This window comes from Schistocerca gregaria, chromosome 10 (assembly GCF_023897955.1).
Source record: "Schistocerca gregaria isolate iqSchGreg1 chromosome 10, iqSchGreg1.2, whole genome shotgun sequence".
Lineage (NCBI taxonomy): Eukaryota > Metazoa > Arthropoda > Insecta > Orthoptera > Acrididae > Schistocerca > Schistocerca gregaria.
This window is the reverse complement of record NC_064929.1, coordinates 152,080,516-152,105,375: the sequence shown is the minus strand read 5'-3', so window position 1 is coordinate 152,105,375 and position 24,860 is coordinate 152,080,516. Positions and strand designations below refer to the sequence as shown.

Sequence of the window (24,860 nt, the reverse complement as noted above, 5' to 3'; positions counted from 1 at the left end):
AATTCATTAAGCATAACTCTGGAACTGTTACTGTGAGGAGCACTTGCCCAAATTCATTTCCCCACTTTTCCCTATTCCTTTGTCAGCTTGTGCTTTGTCTCTGAGGATTTTGATCTTGCTGTGTGGTTAATTCTATTCATTCTTTCATGTCTAAAATAGCAGCTACGTTAATTTGAAGTAAGAAACACTGAAATGTATTGCAAATTTTTATTAAGAGATGCATTTAGCATAGTGGATGTTTCGTTGAGACAGTAGTAGTTCAGTGACTTCAGAGAATTGACCATGTCAGTCACATTTTTATATTTTTGCTCATATGTATGTTAATAATACATACAATTATAATTTTATGTTGCTTATATTGGACAGCAGCAGTATTGAAGTATTAATTTTTCTGTAAATACTATGTGACCAGAGTTTGAAGTTTGTAAACTGAGACAATTAAGAATTTTGTGTGTGGGTTGCGGTACCAGCAACTTCAAACGTATCTTCAAGGGATATTTTGCTAAGGTCTCTGACTGAAAACTAAGTATCAAAGTTGCTTTTAATGTAGATTGAGACCATACCATGTGAAATACTCGTCCTGTAATAGCTAACAACTAGCAAGTATGCATGAGGAAAATAAAAGTCTATTTCATATCTTTCACCCAGTGTTCATTGCTACATATAATGCTGCAGCTAATTCCTTCAAGCCAGCATTGCAATAAATAGACTTTACCTCTAAGAGATTGTAGATTTATATGAAGAAGGAGAAACTTTTTATTGACACTGAAAAGTATTTTGATTCTTCTTTGTCTTCATTTATTTTCACTAGCTGGACTAGAACAGCACAATTATGTGAATGAATTAATCTACTGCAGTTCCCTCTTACATGTGATTTGTACCCCTCCTTCCTCTGTAATGTTGATTTATTTAAACAGGAGGCAATGAACTTGACACAAAGACTGTCTTTTAAAACAAGACTTTTGCCTTCATTTATAATTTCGTTTATCTATGGACAGAAATTTCTTTCCATGGTCATTTACATGTTCACCATATTCAGTGTAGAAATTTTTCTTTGGCCCACAAATATCACTACATTGCATTTTGCATAAATGGAACAGTGTTGTCTGATGTTAATATTATGTGTCAGGTCTATTTGTCAACATGTAAATTAAAGATCAGGTATCATCACAAAAACAGTTTTCATCTTATTTATGTATAAAAAAATTCTAGAAACCTGTTGGAAATTTCCATTACAAACTTCTAGGACTTGTAGAGGGGAGTGAGTACATAATACACTCCTGGAAATTGAAATAAGAACACCGTGAATTCATTGTCCCAGGAAGGGGAAACTTTATTGACACATTCCTGGGGTCAGATACATCACATGATCACACTGACAGAACCACAGGCACATAGACACAGGCAACAGAGCATGCACAATGTCGGCACTAGTACAGTGTATATCCACCTTTCGCAGCAATGCAGGCTGCTATTCTCCCATGGAGACGATCGTAGAGATGCTGGATGTAGTCCTGTGGAACGGCTTGCCATGCCATTTCCACCTGGCGCCTCAGTTGGACCAGCGTTCGTGCTGAATGTGCAGACCGCGTGAGACGACGCTTCATCCAGTCCCAAACATGCTCAATGGGGGACAGATCCGGAGATCTTGCTGGCCAGGGTAGTTGACTTACACCTTCTAGAGCACGTTGGGTGGCACGGGATACATGCGGACGTGCATTGTCCTGTTGGAACAGCAAGTTCCCTTGCCGGTCTAGGAATGGTAGAACGATGGGTTCGATGACGGTTTGGATGTACCGTGCACTATTCAGTGTCCCCTCGACGATCACCAGAGGTGTACGGCCAGTGTAGGAGATCGCTCCCCACACCATGATGCCGGGTGTTGGCCCTGTGGGCCTCGGTCGTATGCAGTCCTGATTGTGGCGCTCACCTGCACGGCGCCAAACATGCATACGACCATCATTGCCACCAAGGCAGAAGCGACTCTCATCGCTGAAGATGACACGTCTCCATTCGTCCCTCCATTCACGTCTGTCGCGACACCACTGGAGGCGGGCTGCACGATGTTGGGGCATGAGCGGAAGACGGCCTAACGGTGTGCGGGACCGTAGCCCAGCTTCATGGAGATGGTTGCGAATGATCCTCGCCGATACCCCAGGAGCAACAGTGTCCCTAATTTGCTGGGAAGTGGCGGTGCGGTCCCCTACGGCACTGCGTAGGATCCTACGGTCTTGGCGTGCATCCGTGCGTCGCTGCGGTCCGGTCCCAGGTCAACGGGCACGTGCACCTTCCGCCGACCACTGGCGACAACATCGATGTACTGTGGAGACCTCACGCCCCATGTGTTGAGCAATTCGGCGGTACGTCCACCCGGCCTCCCGCATGCCAACTATACGCCCTCGCTCAAAGTCCGTCAACTGCACATACTGTTCACGTCAACGCTGTCGCGGCATGCTACCAGTGTTAAAGACTGCGATGGAGCTCCGTATGCCACGGCAAACTGGCTGACACTGACGGCGGCGGTGCACAAATGCTGCGCAGCTAGCGAAATTCGACGGCCAACACCGCGGTTCCTGGTGTGTCCGCTGTGCCGTGCGTGTGATCATTGCTTGTACAGCCCTCTCGCAGTGTCCAGAGCAAGTATGGTGGGTCTGACACACCGGTGTCAATGTGTTCTTTTTTCCATTTCCAGGAGTGTATTTTGAATAGGAACCCATGCCTAGACACATGCCATTTCTGTTCTACACCAGTTTCAGTTCAGATGTATGACACATCCAGTTCTGCTTTAGGAATTGAATTAGGTGTGACACAGTACCATTATTAGGTAACAATTCAAAAGGAAACATAACAAAAGAACCATTTATTTTGTCCTCACGCCCTGTGTGTATCTTGAGAGGTGTGGCACATGTCAGTACCTAGAGAATTATGTATTTGTGTGATAATAATTACTATAGAAAAATAAATGCATAAAAAGATATACTGCAGCAGCATTTCATTGTGAATTATCTCGAATGGTTATATTTCAGAACAGCTGAAGCTGCAACGCAACCTGGATAATTACAGCTTCTTACGCAACAGCAACAATCGCTGCCACGGTCCTGACAGTATAGACGATCGACACGATTTCCAAGTCACGAGGGTTTGTTTATTTTTTTTTTAACTTACTAGTTGTTAGTGGTTTTTCCTATATTTTACAGCTTCCATAAAAATTTCTATTATAAAACTAGATATAATCCTAAACAGTCAGCACCCATCTTGGTATAAATCAAATATATGGTCTTTACGCATTAGAAACCAGAGAAATTTACACTTTCTGATCAAAAGTAACCAGACACCCTCATGTAATACAGATTTGATGCCTAGATGTTACAAGAAGCAGTACTACCAACAAAAAAGAAGCCAGGGAGCATTGTGTTGTCAGTAGAGTAGTAGCAGTAGTAGCAACATGGGTCACTCAGGTAACCTCAGTGACTTTAAACGTGGACTAGTCATCGGATGTCACCTGATTTACAAATCTGTGAGGGACATTTCAACCCTTCTGAAGCTTGTTAGTTTCTGCATGTGATGATTCTGCCACTGTTTGTTGAATTACTGAAAAATCGCTCCAGTTGCTGTTGAGAACATTACTGATTCCACTATTGTCTTCTGACTGGTTTGATGCAGCCTGTCCAATTTCTCTCCTGTGCCAGCCTCTTCATCTCAGAGTAGCACTTGCAACCTATGTCCTCAATTACTTGCTGAATGTATTCCAATTTTTACCCTCTACAGCCTCCTCTAGTTCCAAGAAAATTATTCCCTGATTACTTAAGAGATTTCCAGTCATCCTGCCCCTTCTTCTTGTCAGTGTTATCCATATATTCCTTTCTTCACTGATTCTCTGAAGAACCATTTCATTCCTTACCTTATCAGTCCAGAGTATAAAATGACATTATAAAGCTGAATAATGTGCCACTCAGCATTTATAATGTCATTTTATACTCTTACCTGTACTTATTTTCTATCTATATACTGCCCACCCCTGGTAGCTGAGTGGTCAGTGTGACAGAATGTCATACCTAATGGCCCTGGTTCGATTCCCGGCTGAGTCGGAGATTTTCTCCACTCAGGGACTGGGTGTTGTGTTGTCCTTATCATCATTATTTCATCCCCATCGACACGCAAGTCACCGAAGAGGCGTCAATTTGAAAGACTTGCACCAGGGGAACGGTCTACCCAATGGGAGGCCCTAGCCACATGGCATTTCCATTTATCTATATATTCTAGCTCAGCATTCTTATCTGAGCTGCCAGAGTTGGCAGTCATGTGTGCAAGGTGTGCTTGCTTTTGTAAATGGATGGTGTGTATTTCTCTTTCTTGTTCTGATGTAGGTTATGGCCGAAAGCTAATGTGTAAGTGTTTGTAATTGTGGCTGTCTGCTACTTAATATGTCATTTTTACAATAAGTAGCAATCTATCTTTTGCTACATTGTTCATATTCCTACCTGTACTTATAGGATCCAGATGGAAGCCTTTTTTCTCATCTTCTGTTATATACAATGTTTATGTATCTATCATGTTTATGGCAGTTTTCAGAACTATTAGAAAATGGATTAATATACAAGGTGTACAACTTTGCTTCCACCATTTTTTCACCAACATTTGAGGCTTTAATGAAACAAATTGGTTACACATGTATCATTCAAAGTATTTTCCATTGCTGGCCACTACTTTCTCCCATCTTTTGGGCAGCATCAAAAAAATTGTTCTTCTTTTCAAGCGATCCACAAATCAATCCAATTTGTGATTTCTTCATGAAGTCAGAAGTTTTGGTCAGCCAGGCCTTGCACCATTGACCTAAACAGATGATAGTCAGAGGGAGCAATGTCTGGAGAATATGGTGGGTGGAATAGGACTTCCCATTTTAATGTTTCCAAGTACGTTTTGATCTCTTTTGCAACATGGGGTCGAGCGTTGTCGTGCTGCAAAATTACTTTATCGTGCCTATCGCTGTATTGCAGAGAAGGTGATTTTACAGTGTGGGTGAGTATTTTCTGGTTAGGTTGTGATCCCATACTGCACATAAAAAGACGCTAGATGCAGAACGATATAAACACATTTTGTAGTGGGGATTATTGTTGATAGTCTCAGTATAACAATGCATCCTGTCATAAAGCAGCTCTGTGAGGCAATGGTTTGCGGACAGTAACATACAGGGGCATTTGAAAAGTCCATGAAAAATAAAAGCTACTTTCGTGTTTGGGGTAAACCTTTTTTTATTTTTTGACATAGTCTCCTTTCAGACTTATACACTTCATCCAACACTGTTCTAATTTGTTGACCCCTTCCAAATAATAAAATTGTCCAAGTCTGCAAAATAGCTATTAGTTGCTGCAATCACCTCCTTGTTTGAATAAAATCTTTGTCCTGCCAGCCATTTCTTCAAATTGGTAGTCCGAGGGAGCCAAGTCTGGAGAATAGGGGGGGATGTGATATGAGTTGGAATCCTATTTCCAATAATTTTGCGACCACGACTGCTGAGGTGTGTGCTGGTGCATTGTTGTGATGGCAAAGGACTTTTTTGTGGTCCAATTGCTGGCATTTTTCTTGCAGCTTGGTTTTCAAACGGTCCAATAACGATGAATAATAAATCTCAGAACCATTCCGGCCGAAGGAATGGTCTTTGCCGTTTTTGGTGCAGATTCTCCCTTGGTAACCCATTGTTTAGATTGTTGTCTGGTCTCTGGACTATAGTAATGTATCCATGTTTCAACCACAGTGATGAAATGATGCGTAAAGTCGTGCGGATTCTTCCTGAACAGTTGCAAACCATCTTTGCAACACTTCACACGATTCCGTTTTTGGTCAAGTGTGAGCAATCACGGAACCCATCTTGCAGATAGCTTTCTCATGTCCAAATGTTTATGCAAAATATTATTTACTCATTCATTCAAGATGCCCACTGCGCAAGCTATCTCAGACACCTTAACTCTTCTTTCATCCATCACCATATCATGGATTTTATCAATGATTTCTGAAGTCATAACCTGCACAGGGCATCCAGAATGTTCAGCATCACTTGTGCCCATATGGCCACTCTGAAAATTTTGAAATCACTTTTAAACTGTTCTAATCAAAGGTGCAGAGCGACTGTAATGTTTATCAAGCTTCGTTTTGGCTCCTGAGGCATTTGGTCTTTCACAAAGTGATGTTTGATCACCACATTAAATATTTTTTCATCCATTTTTTGACAATCACTCCACTTCCTTGATTCAGACGAATGCCAAACACAAAGAAATAGACCAATATGGCTGAAACATGATGTTCGTTCTTTCCAAAGATGCTACTAACTAAACATGACCTTGATACATGGCAGTGGTGCCATCTCTCGGACTTTGCATGGACTTTTCAATAGCTGAAATGGACTGGTCTTCACAGAGTCCTGACCTGAACCCACCGAAACACCTTCGGAATGAGTTACAACATTTACTTAACAAGAAACCCCAGCATCCAACATCACTACTGTCTTGTATTTCAGCTCATGGTAAATAATGGGCTGCCATTCCTTCACAGACATTCAGGCACCTCATTTGAAGTGTCCCCAACTTAGTTCAGCCCATCAAAAAGGTGAAGGTTGGGCACATTTCATATTAATGCCCACAAATACATGTCCGGATACTTAGGATCAGATAGTGTATGACCAGACATTCAAATAATAATTATAAATACAGGAAACAAGATAGAAGGTGTAATGACAGTATTGTGATATGGGAACAAAAAATTCTCACTGAAGTATACACAAGAAAGATAAAAATTTCAGCTTCAAACCAAAGCAACTAAAGTGCCAACAACAATTTTAAGCTTGCATGTGTGTTATTTCTCTATGTGCAAGGCACGAAAGGTACTGTTCTGTTGTCTGCACGTTCAGTGCTAGATTCTATCACTTAAAGAATGATGGAAGAATTGCAAGCATTCAGACCCAGTAATTCTTTCGTCAAGAAATAGAGAAGAGCTACAGATGGAAGAAAGAGAAAGTGTAAGTGAGACAAGTTGTTCAGATCCAAGGACTGAGATGAACTGGAATCAATAACGTTCATTTTTAAGTTCTACCATGCTCTATTCAGCTGTCCCTGTTGTAAATCATAATTCTGAGTGAATTTACGGTAAACACTTTTGACAAGACTCATATCATCTGTACATTCTTTTTCTGAATTATAATTCAGAAAAAGAATGTACAGATGAGATAAGTCTTGTCAAAAGTGTTGACCCTTTTGTTTATACCTATTAAGATCTTCACTCTGTTAGCAGTTTTTATTACCAGTAAGCCTTCACTTCCCGATATTCATATGGTTCATATTTCATTTTGGGCTAACCTTTTTGACACAACATCTGTAGTGCTTTATTAGTGAACATTAAAGCACTAGTGTTTTTATTGTTAAATACTGCTGTGTATGTATTTCATATAAAACTCCTTTACTTTCGTTTTGTACAAGTATGAGATGATGGGAAAGAAATAATGTGTTGTCTTAGTGATTTACAAAAGAAGATAATTTAAGATTAGGATACTTATTTTGTTGCAGAGAGCTATGGATACGCTTGGGTTCATGCAGGACGAGGTGATGAGTGTCTTCAAGATTGTTGCTTCCGTACTGAAGTTAGGCAACATCACTTTTGTGCCAACGAATAATATCGATGGCACAGAAGGCTGTACTGTAAACAATGATTACGGTGAGAATTCATACTTTCCAGTATTGTTTTATACCAGATAATATGTTAAAAATGAGACAGTTGTTTCAACTGGTGGGATTCTAGCTAGATTTGCAAAAAGTGTATATAATTTTCATAACTTTATTATTGGAAGTTGGGACCAAATGTTATTCATACACATCACATCCTGTTGTGCTTCCACAATCCTGTGGTTACAGTTCTGAAACATTATTGTGAGGGAAAGACAACACTTCATAATATAGAGGACACATTGAGCAGCAAGCGGGTACATAATGCAGTACTATAAATTCCTGGGTGCAATGTAAAAAATGAAAGGAATAAATGTAAAGAGACAGTGCATAGTTCAACTGCTGCTCTGTTGAGAGGCACAGAAACTAGTGTGATATCTGTGCTAAGTTATTGGACTGTGTTAGCTGATAAACAAAAATGTACACATACACATATGTGACTACATTGTCCCAGTACTGTATCCCAGCTGATGAAACTAATTTTTGTTACCAGAAACGAAAAACATTAAGGAACAAATGTGCTCAGTAGTGAGAGTAAGAGTTGTAGAAGTCTTAAAGGCCCAGGAATGGGCCCAATCAGATGAGACATTGTTGAAGTATTGACTTTTACTGCAGTTTAAATACAGGACTACCATAAATTATTCAGTCCTTTTCAAAGCTCTATATTTTCCAAAGTATTACATGTACAAATATGATTGATGCATGAATAGAGCTGTAAACTCACCACGTTCGCACTCTGCACTCTACAGATGTTCTATGAGTGACCCTGAGGTCACACTACACATGTCCAAGTGGCAGCTGAGTTCATTTCATACCTTCTGCAGGAACAGCCTGTCATTGATCATCATTGTGACATTGATGCATTTCCTGAGCTGCTCCAGTGTTATTAGCAGCAGCAGTAGGTAAACGTGGTCTTTAAGGCCAGGTTCTCATTCAAATGAGCAAGAAAGTAGGCAAAGTTTGCATTTTTTTAATACAATAAAAAGCCATACAAAGGAACTGTTTAGGGATTATGATTGGTCATACTTTGAACTTTATTTTAGATTTTCAATTTTTTTTAAAAATTATGCCCGTAATTATAGCTTGATCAAAGGCCTGCGAGTTTGAAGTACGCAGACTGCATGCAGTGTAGTCCCTTAGGAGTTATCTGAAATAAAAAATGGGTAACCTCAGTTGATACTAAATTAAATTCATGGGCGTTTATACCTACTCAAAGTGAAATAATCTTAAATTTAACAATTTGATACCAACTCGAACTTTTAGTTCAATTTTTTTTTCACTCCTTATGGCTTTACAAAAAATAGTTAATAATAGCAAATTTCATGTGTTATAGGTATAAACTCCAGAAAAAGAGTTTACTTTTCTGGCATTATAGGTAGGCTTTAATAAGTTCAACCGTTTTTATTTTATGCTGCCTGCAGTTTTGGAAAATCGTTTCTCAAGAAAAACTAGTATAAAGTTTTCCTTAAACTATTATTTGTATTATCAGTACAATTTTCATAAAAATTACAAGTTATTATATATTTTTGATGCCACTGAACACAAATCTGAAGTTAGATTTTCATAATTCAAAATGGCTAATCAGCAGTTGCTTTGTTCTTCTGGAGGAGAAAAGCTGACCTGGCTGACTGGTATGCTGCTTTTGGCAGCTTCCACACATTGTTTATCAGCTTTTTAGGTGAATGTGTTTGCATGCATACTGCAACACAAATCATTTTGTGAACATGTGTCCTGGAACAGCAAGACTTCTGCCTAAACCAGGTGTCTCTGGTTTAGAGTGTCCTATGGCAGCTGTGACACAGTTTTGAACAATAGGCTGTAGAAACTTTTGCAACACATGGATTAATAAACCTTTATGTCCCAACATTCTAGACATGTATACTTCACAAAAAATGACTGTGAACCTAGCCTTAATGTACCCCCAAAGGAAAAACTGTTCAACTGTTGGGTCAGGCAATCCTCACATGAAGGGAACACAGGCACATCATATTCACCACTACACCCAATTGAGCAATGCAAAAGTTCATCATTTAGGCAGTGACAAACATTGATGCTGCAGTGCTACAATGAGGGGGTGATCCATCACAGTATCTTCCATACAGTTCATGGCTTTTGTGGACCGTTTTTTGGACTGCATACAAAAGTTTCCTTTGTGCTCTTCACAGTTGCATCTGGAACACTTGGTAAGCCAGTACTTTTCTGTTTACAGAGGCAACTAGTATCCCTAAATTGTCTATACCGATGCACAATGCTCTGTTTCATAATTACTCTTGAATGCCCACTGCAGTATTGTAACAGGTAAACATCTTGCATATTCCAACACACAAAAACTCTTTTCTTGCTTTGTTGGTTGGCACAGTGCAAACTAGGTGAGTTGATGGTTCTATTTGTGCATCACTCCTGTTTGTACATTTAATACTTTGGAAAATATAAAATGAATCTACATCTACAGCTACATAGATGCTCCATAAGTCACCATATGGACTGTGATGGATGGTCCTCTGCTCAACTACTAATTATTTCCTTTCCTGTTCCTCTTGCAAATAGAGCAAGTGAAAAACAACTGTCTATATGCTTCTGTATGAGCTTCTCGAATCTTATCCTCATGGTCCTTTCGTGCAATGTATGTTAGCAGCAGTAGAATTGTTTGGCAGTCAACTTCAGATACTGGTTCTCTAAATTTTCTCAATGGTGTTTCTCAAAAACAATGTCACCTTCCCTCCAGGAATTCCCATTTGAGCTCTCCTAGGATCTCTGCAACATTTATATGTTGTTTGAACCTACCAGTAACAAATCTGGCAGACCACTTCTCCGCTTCTGAATTGCTTCGATCCCTTCCTTCAGTCCAACCTGGTACAGAACCCAAACACTCTTATCAGTACTCAAGAATAGGTCACACCAGCATCCTATATGTGCTCCCCTTTACAAGTGAACCACACTTTCCTAAAATACTCCCAATAAACCAAAGTTGAAAATTCGTCTTCCCTGCCACAGTTCTCACATAATCCTTCCATTCCATTTCATATCGCTTTGTGATGTCGTGGTCAGATATTCAAATGACTTGACTGTGTCAATCAGGACACTAGTAATACTGTAACAGAATATTAAAGGTTTGTTCTTCCTATGCATCCACATTAACTTACATTTTTCCACATTTAGAACTAGTGGCCGTTCATCTCACCAACTAGAAATCTCGTTTAAGTCATCTTGAATCATTCACAGTAACCCTGCATTGCCCATCTGGCCATGCAGGTGACATTGTCCTAATAACATGCACGCAAGAAGAATGAAAAGGATTCAGATCCTGGAATTAGTGGCATCAATGTTTGGGGTTCCAATTAGTACTGAAGGACAGAGTATGTATCCGTAGGAAGTAAGATCCATAAATCTCAAGATCTGTCGGTAAATTATATCAGATGAAAGCATGTAAACAGTTAAAATATCTTGGAACAGTGTTTACTGTAGTAACATTAATGGAAGTGCAGATTAACACACACTGCAGGTGAGAAACAGGTGCTGTAACTCTCTAAACCCGGTATTAAGATCTAGGGAGATCATCAACAACTAAAACTAAGACTCTATAAAACATTAATTATGCCATTGGTACTATATATGGATGTCAAATCTGGAGGACTTAAAAACAAGACCATAAACAATTAGTTACATTTGAGGAAAAGGTCCTCAGGAAAATATATGAACAGGTCTGGGTTCCAAAGACTGGAGAATGGAGAATGAGCCAAAACACAGAACTATAATAACTGTGCAAGAAACCTATTATCATTATAGTGATGAAAAGCAAAAGACTTCAGTTGGTGAACATGTAGTGACAATGAAACAAGTGCGATGGTCCAAATTGCAATGGATTTGATCCCATCAGGGGGCAGAGTAGTGGGAGTAACTAGGGATGGATGGATGGATGGATGGATGGATGAATGGATGGACCTACCTCACATTGTTCACAGATGGAGAATTGAGAGGTATCATTTTGTCTAACCCTGTGGGGCTGTGGTGGTGGGCTTTGCCATTACAACAGCATGTGTGGACACATTGTGCTCACTTTTTTTTGTGTATATTGATTGTTTTTGTTATTATTTTATATATAACTTATTTAATTTATTTAAAAAATGTAAACAGTTTTATGAAAAAGACTGATTGCTACTCACTGTAAACATGACATATTGAGTTGCAGACAGATACAACAAAAAGACCATTACACATCGAGCTTTCAGTCAAAGCCTTCTTCAGAAAAGAAAACACACACACATTCCCACAAGCAGGCACACACACCTCTCTCTCTCTCTCTCTCTCTCTCTCTCTCTCTCTCACACACACACACACACACACACACACACACACACACACACACACACACACACACACACACAACTGCTATCTCCGACCACTGCAGCCAGAATGCAACTGCTGCGTTGAACAAAATCGTCAATCGGGAGTGGGATGGGAAGGATGGATAGCAGGTTTTGAGTAGGGAGAGACAAGAGGGCTGCCTGGAGGAGCGTGTAGGGGCTAGATGGTGGCAGGAAAAGGCTTCCAGGCACAGTGTCAGGAGGCTGTGAGAAGGAGGAGGAGGAGCAGGAAGGGGAAAAGATCAGTGGGTTTGTGGACAGTGAGAGGTATGCAGTGAGGGTGACTGGACGAGAGCATGGAGAAGGTGGTATGACTGAGGGGGAGGAAACTTCTGAGGTCATCAGTCCCCTAGAACTTAGAACTACTTAAACCTAACTAACCTAAGGACATCACACACATCTATGCCCAAGGCAGGATTCGAACCTGCGACCATAGCGGTCACGCAGTTCCAGGCTGTAGCGCCTAGAACCGCTCGGCCACTCCGGCCGCCCACCCAACTGGTTTCACCCCTTCTGTCCTATCACCTCCTCCCAGTTCACACCCCCTCACCCTCATTGTACACCACTGTCTCCCAATGCACCCTCTGATCTTTTCTTGTTTTGTGCTGATCTTCTTTTCAACAAAAAAAAAACTTCTAAATGTGACCTTCAGGCCAAAAACCCTTTTTGTAGGGTAGAAAACACACATACATTCGCACAAGCACAAATCAGACACATACATCATCAGTGGCTTTCTGCTCAACAGAAAGGCCGTTTGGCAGAATGCTTAAATGTATAGCAGTCTTCTTTTTGTTGTGCCTCTTTGTGACCCAGTATCTACTCTGCATCGTGAGTAACAATCTGACGTTTTCATAATGTTGTCGTTTCTCTTAAATTATTTGCATTCTGTCAGGAGCTTTTTTACTATAACTATGAATGTGAGAAAAGTGTCTTTTATTGTGATTAATGTGTAGCGTATCACATAGTTCAACAACAGATCAACTGGAAAACAAAAGTTTTTAAATGAAAGTGACATTTTTACACTGTTGCCATAATTTTATTAGATATTCTCAATCACATCACAGACACACATAAAATTTCAGCGTATTTGTATAGTACAAAGATTTTCATAATCAACTTGGGATGATCTAGCCAGAACAAAGAATTTGCTTACTCCTGACAAAGAATTAAAGAAGTGACTCCTAAGCAGATAAATTAAGACACTGTGATTATCAAATGTGAATTATGAACTTTTTTCTAGTGCACTATTGGCGAGTATATATAATTTATGGCTACACACCAGAACATTTGAGAAACACCTAGTGTCATTTCATTTATTTTAGTTACATCCACTTTTTAAGTGAAGAATAAATTTAAATAAAAATATAAATTTTCTTGTGAAGGAAAATAAAGAAACTAACACAGTGACAATAATTATTTTAAGTAATTGCAGTTGTATGTTGGAACACTCCAGAATGAAAACTGACTATTTTTTTCAAGAATTTATTTTTATCGAAACAAAGTTTTTACTGACAAGAAGATGATAAGAATCTTTTAAATCTGTTGATGATAATTTATTTTCACAATTTTTTGTTTTTTGTTTTTGACAGTATTTTCACTACTTGTTTTGCTTACAGAATTATGTTACAGATTTTTTTATTTAACAAACATGCTTTTTTAATAATCCAGTTGCATTTACATGATCAAAAAGTAGATAATTAACTAATGAAGTGTAGTGTTAAACAACTTAAATTTATGTAAAATATGGGAAAGCCAACCATTTACCTATAAATAACTGGTGTGTGGCACTTCAAACCACTTAATAGAAAACTGTAAACACTAACTTTTGAGCTCTTGCTCTTTTTCTAGTGAGGGTACCCGCATTCACTCACATAGTCATGTATACACCAAAACATACATGCTCACAGTAACAACTGCAACCTGCAAGCAAGAGCTTGATAGCTAATTTTAACTATTTTCCATTGTATGTTTCTGGTTGCCTTTCCTTTATTTTATGTATTTTTCAATCCAGGAATTTCCATAATTGTCATTTAAACAAAGTTTCATCCCTTTGCAAGTTTACATGACATTTAGTAATACTCAAACTAATTAAATAATGGAAAGTTACACTGTTTTTGACATATGTTTATCTTCAAAAATCATAGAAACAACCCCCAAGCTGTGGCTAAGCCATGTCTCCACAATATCCTTTCTTCCAGGAGTGCTAGTTCTGCAAGGTTCGCAGGAGAGCTTCTGTGAAGTTTGGAAGGTAGGAGACGAGGTTCTGGCAGAATTAAAGCAGTGAGGATGGGGCGTGAGTCGTGCTTGGGTAACTCTGTTGGTAGAGCACTTGCCTGCGAAAGGCAAAGGTCCCGAGTTCGAGTCTCGGTCCAGCACACAGTTTTAACCTGTCAGGAAGTTTCAAAAATCATGTACTACTTACTTATTCCTCTCTATTTTAAACTGAAATTAATAGGGTCTTTAGCTTTGAAGAATATTATTTTTGCACATTGTGACTGACAGGAATATTGACAGTAAATAAAGTCATTGATGCTGTATAAGCTCCAATTAATCATACGTTTGTCGGAAGATGTGTATTGTTCATTCCAGGACTGAAATGGTATCAGACACTTCAAATCCCAAAATGGTATCAGTCTCTTCATTTTGTTAAACTGGTGTAGTCTTGGTACATTACATGCTGTTGTTCTTGGGTAGCAAGCAGTGGCTGCAGGAATATACACTTTTGCAGAGCTGTTTGAAGTGTGTCAGCTGCTGGGGACGGACATGGCCAGCCTGACCGCAGGCCTCACACAACGCACAGTGGCAGTGTGTGTGTCGTCCAAATGCTGCTCACCAGTGCCACGATCTGTTGCGTCAGGCCTCAACACGCCCTCCCGCAGTGTCGCCAGAGGTAGTCTGTTCTGAGTTGCCAGAAGCATTCTTCCTGCAAAAGTCACACGAGAAACAGCTTTTACTGATGCACCTCCCAAAAATATTAATATAGTGCTCACTAGCTAAGAAGCAAGCTCTCCAGTGTATTAGCAGAGAAGTAATTGCCCTCATAGCACCACGGATGGTGTAGTTGTAAAATCCCTCCCCTTTACAACCATTCTTTCTGTTGCAAAACTGGATATAAAGATTGTAGCTTTGGTTGCTTTCATAGGATTATTACCCCATACCTTAGACAGTACAATGAGGTGACAAAAGTCACGGGGTAGCAGTATGCACGTATACAGATGGCAGTAGTATCACGTACACTAGGTATAAAATTGCAGTGCTTTGGCTGAGCTGTCATTTGTACTCGTGTGATTCATGTGAAACGTTTCCGGCCTGATTATGTTTGCATGATGGGAATTAACAGACTTTGAACATGAAATGGTAGTAGGAGCTACATACATGAGACATTCAACTTCAGAAGTCATTAGGAAATTCAATATTCCAAGATCCACAGTGTCAGGAGTGTGCTGAGAATACCAAACTTCAGACGTTGCCCTTCACCACGGACAATGCTGTGACCGACGGCTCACTTAATGACTGAGAGCGCTGGAATTTGCGTAGGGTTGTTGATGCTAACTGACAAGCAGTGCTACATCTACATCCGTACTCTGCATTCTACCTGACAGTGTGTGGCGGAGGGTACCTTTAGTACCTCTATCGGTTCTCACTTCTATTCCAGTCTCGTATTGTTCGTGGAAAAAAGGATTGTCGGTATGCCTCTGTGTGGGCTCTAATCTCTCTGATTTTATCCTCATGGTCTCTTCGCGAGATATACGTAGGAGGGAGCAATATACTGCTTGAATCCTCGGTGAAGGTATGTTCTCGAAACTTCAACAAAAGCCCGGACCGAGCTACTGAGTGTCTCTCCTGCAGCATCTTCCACTGGAGTTTATCTATCATCTCTGTAACGCTTTCGCGATTACTAAATGATCCTGTAACGAAGCGCACTGCTCTCCGTTGGATCTGCTCTCTCTTCTATCAACCCTACCTGGTACGGATCCCACAGTGCTGAGCAGTATTCAAGCAGTGGGCGAACAAGTGTACTGCATTTCCTTAGGATTCTTCCAATGAATCTCAGTCTGGCATCTGCTTCACTGAAGATCAACTTGATATAATCATTCCATTTTAAATCACTCCTAATGCATACTCCCAGATAATTGATGGAATTAATTGCTTCTAGTTGCTGACCTGCTATATTGTAGCTAAATAATAAGGGATCTTTCTTTCTATGCATTCGCAGCACATTACACTTGTATACATTGAGATTCAGTTGCTATTCCTTGCACCATGCGTCAATTTGCTGCAGATCCTCCTGGATTTCAGTACAATTTTCCATTATTACAACCTCTTGATATACCACAGCATCATCCGCAAAAAGCCTCAGTGAACTTCCAATGTCATCCACAAGGTCATTTAAGTACATTGTGAATGGCAACGGTCCTACGACACTCCCCTGCGGCACACCTGAAATCACTCTTACTTCGGAAGACTTCTCTCCATTGAGAATGACATGCTGCGTTCTGTTATCAGGAGCTAGACACATGGGACATTCAACTTCAGAAGTCATTAGGCAATTCAATATTCCAAGATGCACAGTGTCAGTAGTGTGCTGAGAATACCAAATTTCAGACGTTGCCCTTCACCACTGACAGTGCTGTGACTGACTGAGAGCGCAGGAATTTGCATAGGGTTGTCAGTGCTAACTGACAAGCAATGCTGCATAAAATAACCACAGCATTCAATATGAGATGTACGATGAACATATCTGCTAGGACATTGCATTCAAATTTTGCATTAATGGCCTGTGGTAGCAGATGACCGACGTGAGTGCCTTTGCTAACAGCACATCATCAACTGCAGTGTCCCTCCTGGGATTGTGACGATACCAGTTGGGCCTTACATGTCTAGGAAGCCTTGATCTGGTCAGGTGTGTTCCAATTCCAGTTGGTAACAGCTGATGGTAGGGTTCAAATGTGGTGCAGACCTCATGAAGCCCTGGACCAAGTAGTCAACAATGCACTGTGCAAGCTGGTTGTGGCTCCATAATGGTGTGTGCTTTGTTTACATAGAATAGACTAGATTCCCTGGTCCAACCAAACTGATCATTGACTGGAAATGGTTATGTTTGGCTACGTGGAGACCATTTGCAACCATCCTGGACTTCAGATTTTGTGGATGACAGTGCACCATTCACCAGGCCACTGCTGTTCGTGATTGGTGTGGAATCTGTGGGCAATTCAAGCACATGATTTGGCCACCCATATCGTCCACAATGAATCCCATCAGACATTTATGGGACATAATCGAGGGGTGAGCTGGTGCACAAAATCCTGCACTGGCAACAGTTTTGCAGTTACGGACAGCTATAGAGACAGCCTGGCTCAGTATTTCTGCCGGGGGCTTCCAATGAATTGTTGAGTCCATATCGCTGCACTACACTGGGAAAAAGGAGGTTGGTATTGATATTTGACTTTTTTCACCTCATCGTATATAAGGAATATTCAGTTGTAAGTCTTTTATGGCACTGAATCCTTCAAACCGAAATTGCCTACCTGTTTAGTCTATACTGGAACTGCTGTGAAGTTCCTCAGATGATATCTACACAGGGTGTAGATATCATAACTAATAAAGAAAAGATGTTATGTGGACAAGTGTCCCGAAACACTTAATTTCCATGTTAGAGCTCATTTTAGTTTCGTCAGTATGTACTACGTGATCAAATTGTAAATTTTCGCAATCAACATGTGTGGGCTGGCGAGAATCTGCACGCAATTATGCAATCACGTCCTCAACACAGATTTTCCGTGAATGTTTGGGCAGGCATTGTGGGTGATGTCTTGATTGGGCCCCATGTTCTTCCACCTACACTCAATGGAGCACGTTTCATACGGGATACTCTACCTGTGCTGCTAGAACATGTGCCTTTACAAGTACGACACAACATGTGTTTCATGCACGATGGAGCTCCTGCACATTTCAGTCGAAGTGTTCGTACGCTTCTTAACAACAGATTCGATGACCGATGGATTGGTAGAGGCGGACCAATTCCATGGCGTCTACTCTCTCCTGACCTCAACCCTCTTGACTTTCATTTATGGGGGCATTTGAAAGCTCTTGTCTACGCAACCCTGGTACCCAATGTAGATACTCATCGTGCTCTTATTGTGGATGGCTGTGATACAATACTCCATTCTCCAGGGTTGCATCAGCGCATCAAGGATTCCATATGACGGAGGGTGGATGCAGGTATCCTCGCTAACGGAGGACATTTTGAACATTTCCTGTAACAAAGTGTTTGAAGTCACGCTGATACGTTCTATTGCTGTGTGTTTCCATTCCATGATTAATGTGATTTGAAGAGAAGTAATAAAATGAGTTCTAACATGGAAAGTAAGCGTTTCCAGACACATGTCCACATAACATATTTTCTTTCTTTGTGTGTGAAGAATGTTTCCTGAAAGTTTAGCCATACCTTTTTGTAACACCCTGTATTTAAAAAGAGGTCATAAACATATGACAACAACTATGTATATGGAACAGTAATTAATGAAAATTACATTTTAAACCAGACATTTCATTGATCAAAGAACGACGACATTTAAGATAGTGTCAGTCATGCACAGACAGTATTGTTTCTTTGCAAATTCAGATTGCAAGAAGAAGAGAATTTAATTTTGAGAAACACATCACATCCATTGATTAAAAAGACAAAAACGGCCTCTAAGGATAATCTCTCCACCTTGTGGATGCTGTAAAATGTTTTTGTTATGACACACAAATAACATTGATAAAAGAGAACCCTGTATCTGAGGAAATGTTTATTAACCAAAGAGAATGTCAGGACTGTAGTTTGCCCCTATAAATTTTAATGTTAATGTAGATTATATAACTAGAGAGTACAATGTTATTTGTTGATGATCAGGTTACTATTCAGCAAACAGAGGATAACTTTCATATAGCTGTGTATTAACCTCTAAAGATGTACTTTGGATATAACATCACAATCTTTCAATGAAAAATGAAAACTGTGGCTGTTATAGTTACAGTGGGGAAGTGCTGAAGAAAAGGCTGCACGCAGAATCATGATTTGTGGGGAGGGGGGGGGGGGGGGTGGTCTTGGTGCTCAGTACCTGTTTGAGCTAGGAACATGAAGTCTAAGGTTTTTGATTTAGACTGGACCAGTGGCTATTTGTATAGCTCTTTGAACATCTGTCTTACTGTAGCTATGTTACGGTATATTAAGCAAAGTTTCAACAACAAACAGGGGCTGGCTCCCAGGCAAATTGTGAGTTGATTAACTCCTTTTGCAAAAGCACCATTTGTATGTGCCCATTGGGATTTTACATCCAAAAACAATCGCCCCTAAGTAACTCCAGACTGGAGCGAGGCTGTTGGTTCAAATTTGGTCTACCAATGTATCAGACCTTGGTCGAAGATAAGTTTTAACCATCTGAAAAAATCTTGCTTCATTTGGATTTTATGTGTAAAAGCATGTTTTTCTGGGAGGTTTTTGAAGCATGCCACTCCTATACTTCAAACGTGTGAATCAGTCCAAACTTTGCACTTATGTATAAAACAAAACAATATTTATCATCCAATAATCTTTATCTGTTGTAGGAGTATGATGGTTTAAAGTTGAGCTAAATGTAACACACAAAATCAAACAATGGAAACTCCAAGTAGGAATACTAGTAAAGTAGGAAGATTGCTACTTACTGTAAACAAGACACATTAAGTTGCCGACAGGCATAGTTAAAAGACTCTTATGTAAAGCTTTCTGCCACTGCCCTTCAACAGCAAAATAGAAACACACACCACTCGTCTACACAAGGAAGCACATCCCTTACACACATGATCGCCATCTCTAGTGTCTTGGGTCAGAAAGCTGGTATCAGTTGTCACCCGGATCAACATAAATCTACATTAGTTACCAAGTTATGGTGGTCCGATGTCAAAATTATGGTAGAGTAAAAGTTGGAAACCAGAATGAAAAATGTTCCTGTCAGCACAAAAAAAGGCTAATATGTCATGGGCAGTATTAGGCATGTAAAAGAAGGGAACTAGCTTTTCAACTTATCTGGCAGCTTCAGAGACATTTAAATCAAAACATCTTGACATATTCATCCTTTTTTATAAGTTAACTCTACTTCCCCCACCCAGTGAGCTCTCTTATATCCACCCCGTATTATTTGTATGACGAGGGGTGTAAGAACAAATACACGTAAATTTATGTGAATGTAAAGTGAGATGCATTTACAGCAGGAAATATCCTAGAGTTGGAGTGCATTTATAATAGGAAGTATCTCAGAGTAGGGATGCATGCATCTTAAACTGTAATGACACATTGTATCATATTGTTTGAGATGATAAATGCCATGTTGGATGACATGATGACAAGTTTATATGACTTGACATAATGTATAATGTTACTTTACTTGACTCAATGCTTTATATTACACAACATGGGCACTTATAATAACAAGGGAAAAAGTGTGGATATGTCAAGATGTTTTGATGTAAATGTCTTTGCAGCTGCCAGATAAGTCGAAAAGCAAGTTCCCTCCCATTACATCCCTGTCTCTGTCCAGGACATATTCCTCTCTTTTGTGCTATAATAGGAGCATTACACATTCAGTGCAAACAAAAATGCCCCTAATATTCTTCACAGGTTTGCAGCCAGATCATGTTGTCATCCAGACACAGTATTTCAGCGGACCAGCTGGCCGCCATCTTCTGTTGAGTTAATGCTCATGCACTGCTTCACCAGAGCTGAATTCCAGCCACAACGACAGAAACCTTTATATACCACAGACAGAGCACCGCGTGTGTGTGAGGTGGTGGGCAGCGCTTTCTGGCAGCAAGTAGACACGGAGCGCGCCAGTGGGAGAAGATGGCAGAAATGATAAATTGCAACAGCACTAGTTAGAAGAATCCAATGATCGAAAAGAAGATCGTTGTTGTTTAATTTCGGATGATATACTTCATCCAAAATTTCAAGAATTTTAAGAAAATATGATATTAAAAGTGTTTTTACGGCAGTGGCCAAGACTAGAGCCCTTCTTGGCTCAGTTAAAGATAATTTGGGCTTGAGGAAGTCCGGGGTTTATGCAATTCCGTATCACTGTGGATAGAAGTATATTGGTCAAACTATTTGAACTATTCAGGATCAGTGTGTGGAACATCACCGGCACACTCGGTTGTTCCAGCCTGAGATGTCGGCAGTGGCGGAACACTGCCTTAAGAAGGACATAGAATGATGCATGACAAGACACAGCTCTCCTACTTCTCACTATTGGGAATGTGTTCTTAAAGAATCCATTGAAATTAGATTAGCAAGTAATATTATTAACAGGGATAAAGGTTTTCCTCTATGCAAGGTATGGAATCTGATTTTGTCCGACATTAAACAACAATGGTCTTTTTTTTGATAATTGGATTCTTCTATCTAGTGCTGTTGCGATTTATCGTTGACACCGTCTTCTCCCACTGGCGCGCTGAATGTCTACTTGCCGCCAGGAGGCGCTGCCCATCATCTCACACACGCGTGGTGCTCTGTCTGCGGTGTGTAAAGGTTTCCATCACTGTGCCTGGAATTCAGTACTGGTGAGGCAGTGCACAAGCATTAACTCACCTGAAGATATTGTGTCTGGATGACGACATGATCTGGCTGCAAAACCTTGAAGAATATCAGCAGTTATTACACTGGGAAGGTCTACGAAATCACATCAAAAATGTCCCTGGTAAATAGACCTATTGAACATGTGTCTCACTTACAGGATCTTAACTGTAACACAAGAATGGCATTGCTCACTATATTTATTGTAAATTAAGTACCAGGCCATATATGGAACAGTGTGAAGAACATTACATAGGAAAAAGACAAAATAAACAAGGATGAAATTTTATAAAGTGGTGGCTGTGCCTCTTGTGCTGTATGGTTCAGGGGTGTGGGTGATGACTGCTAAATATATTAGTGTGATACAGGGATCAGAAATGAAATTGCTCAGATCCTTGAGAGGCTACATGATATTGCTAAAGTTAATAATGGTTATGTGTGGAGAGAACTGGATATCCTTAAAACAGAAGATGGAATTGACCAAAGAGATGGCTCACACACCTGAACTCAGAGCAAGAAGGAAAAATACCAGAAAATGTTTCATCATATGGACCAAATGGTGGAAGATATATTGGAAGGCAAAGGAAATGTTGTCAACTTCCTCAGAGGTTTGAATGAGCTAATTGCCTACTTTTTGAAAGTAGAAGAAGAAGAAGAGGAAATCATTTATGTCAATATAGCCAAGCATACAGGACTGTTATAGACATTTGAACTTTTTAACATGAGTTGGTAACAGCACTCATACAAAACAATATGCCTGCTTACAGTTTACTGCGATTGATTGCAATCATGTATTTTCTTTCAAAGCAGTGACAACATCTTGTTAATTTTTCTTCTTTAAGCTATAAAAATTATGTAAGTATGGAAGATTGGCAAACAAGAATGTAAAATAAATGTCATATTATTGTAAATTCACATAAATGGAGTCATGAAATCCCTGACTTCTTCATTAGCTCGTAAACATGAGACTGTTGATGTGTTATACAATTGTATAAAAAGTAATACACAAAGAAACACATAAATACATTGTTGTAAATAAAATAGAAAGAAACTTCCATATGGGAAAAATATATTAAAAATAAAGATTCCAAGACTTACCAAGCGGGAAAGCACCGGCAGACAGGCACAATGAACAAAACACACACACTTAATTACTAGCTTTCGCAACCGATGGTTGCTTCTTCAGGAAGGAGAGGGGAAGACGAAAGGATGTGGGTTTTAAGGGAGAGGGTAAGGAGTCATTCCAATCCCGGGAGCGGAAAGACTTCTCTTAGGGGGAAAAAAAGGACAGGTGTACACTCGCGCACACACACACACACGCATATCCATCCGCACATACACAGACACAAGCAGACATATTTAAAGGCAAAGAGTAAGGGCAGAGATGTCAGTCGAGGCGGAAGTACAGAGGCAAAGAAGTTGTTGAAAGACAGGTGAGGTATGAGCGGCGGCAACTTGAAATTAGCGGAGGTTGAGGCCTGGCAGATATCGAGAAGAGAGGATATACTGAAGGGCGAGTTCCCATCTCCGGAGTTCGGATAGGTTGGTGTTGGTGGGAAGTATCCAGATAACTCGGACGGTGTAACACTGTGCCAAGATGTGCTGGCTGTGCACCAAGGCATGTTTAGCCACAGGGTGATCCTCATTACCAACAAACACTGTCTGCCTGTGTCCATTCATGCAAATGGACAGTTTGTTGCTGGTCATTCCCACATAGAAAGCGTCACAGTGCAGACAGGTCAGTTGGTAAATCACGTGGGTGCTTTCACACGTGGGAGAGAAAAGTTTTAGACTGCACCTCCAAATCGAAACAAAGTTGCTCCATTGTAACATGAGGCACAATTTAGATCAAATGGATGAAGATACAGCTACAGTAATTTGGTTCGAGTTGTAAGCTTAACAGTTAAGCTTTACCAAGTAGCCATTGCAATGTGTCAAGCACTCCGTCTGCATTTGTACAGGTACCCTTCCTTTTTCACGTGCTTTGTCTGGTTTGAATTGATTGCTTATTTTGCTTTGATCTGATAAGTGCCATTCTCTTTGTGATGGGTGTTTACCTCACTCTAAGCTGAAAATGCATTATTGTACTGTGTCATGCATTGTTTGTCACATTCTGATAATGAGTGTTTACAACCTGTTGCCACTCACGGCATGGCTTGCTTTTGTGAGCACTACCGCCACTTACAATTAAAAAAAGAGAGAAATTGTATCATAAGCAAAACAATGGCAAGAGACTGCTATTTATTGTTACCTACACTGCTGCTTTCTTTGATAATTATCAACAAGCGCCAAATAATAGACTGTGTATGATAGGAGATGTTCTGAACGAGAGTTTAGCGAAAAATTTTCTCTGTTTGAAAATCTCTGCACACGCCACTTTAGTACACTATATTCTGCACAGAAATTAGGGTCATCTTAGATTTAAAAATCTAGTCAGTTGCCATGCTTAATTTCTGACTGTATCACTATTCAGCATAAGAATAATATGAATATAAACATGACATGATATGTATATTCTTCCACGTTTGCTGTTGTCTCACTCTAGTTTAGAAGTTTATTAGGCAGACAGGATTTTAATGAGGTAGCAGCAAACACGAAAGAATACATGGCATAATGTTTACATTCTTCTACCTTTTCTTTTAATTTATTTACTGACACAAAGGTTTTGGCGCCAGTATTTATCTTTGTGCCTACAAAGCATGCCTGTGTAGCGCTACATATATTCAATGGCAGAAGTCAGTTGTGGCGGCACCTACCAACATTTTTCAGAACTTCCACTTACTTTGCACTCGATTCTAAGCTGCAGGTGGTTTTTTGAATTACAAAAACCGGAAAAAAAGTGTGGCTTAGATTCGAGTAAATACGGTAGATCAGTAGAGTTCAGGGACTTTAAACACTTTCTAGTCATTGGATATCAGCTAAGTAACAAATCAGTCTGGAACATTTCAGTGCTTCTAAAGCTGTGCAAATTGGCAGTCAGTGATGCGAAAACATGAACGAAAAACCGCAGCTAAATCATGACCATGTAGACTTCACGTATTGATGGAAATGGACTGTCAACCACGCGGAGGACAGTTGCAAAAAATTTGATCCTCTAGTATTTTGTGTTTGGCCATTGTCAGTCTTACAGATTTATTAATAACAACACTGTGTGCAGAATTCTAAATTCATTCATACTGAACATCATGTGCT

At 40.0% G+C, this 24,860-nt stretch overlaps 1 protein-coding gene across 1 annotated transcript in view; it reads left to right on the top strand.

Moving 5' to 3' along the window:
* LOC126293423 (unconventional myosin-Ia) overlaps window positions 1-24,860 on the top strand; it is a 693,376-nt gene that overhangs the window by 469,010 nt on the left and 199,506 nt on the right. Inside the window, exons 10-12 of the mRNA XM_049986646.1 lie at window positions 3,027-3,139; window positions 7,557-7,704; window positions 14,805-14,966. Of these exons, the coding sequence (XP_049842603.1) occupies window positions 3,027-3,139; window positions 7,557-7,704; window positions 14,805-14,966 (423 nt within the window). The remainder of the gene's footprint in view (window positions 1-3,026; window positions 3,140-7,556; window positions 7,705-14,804; window positions 14,967-24,860) is intronic.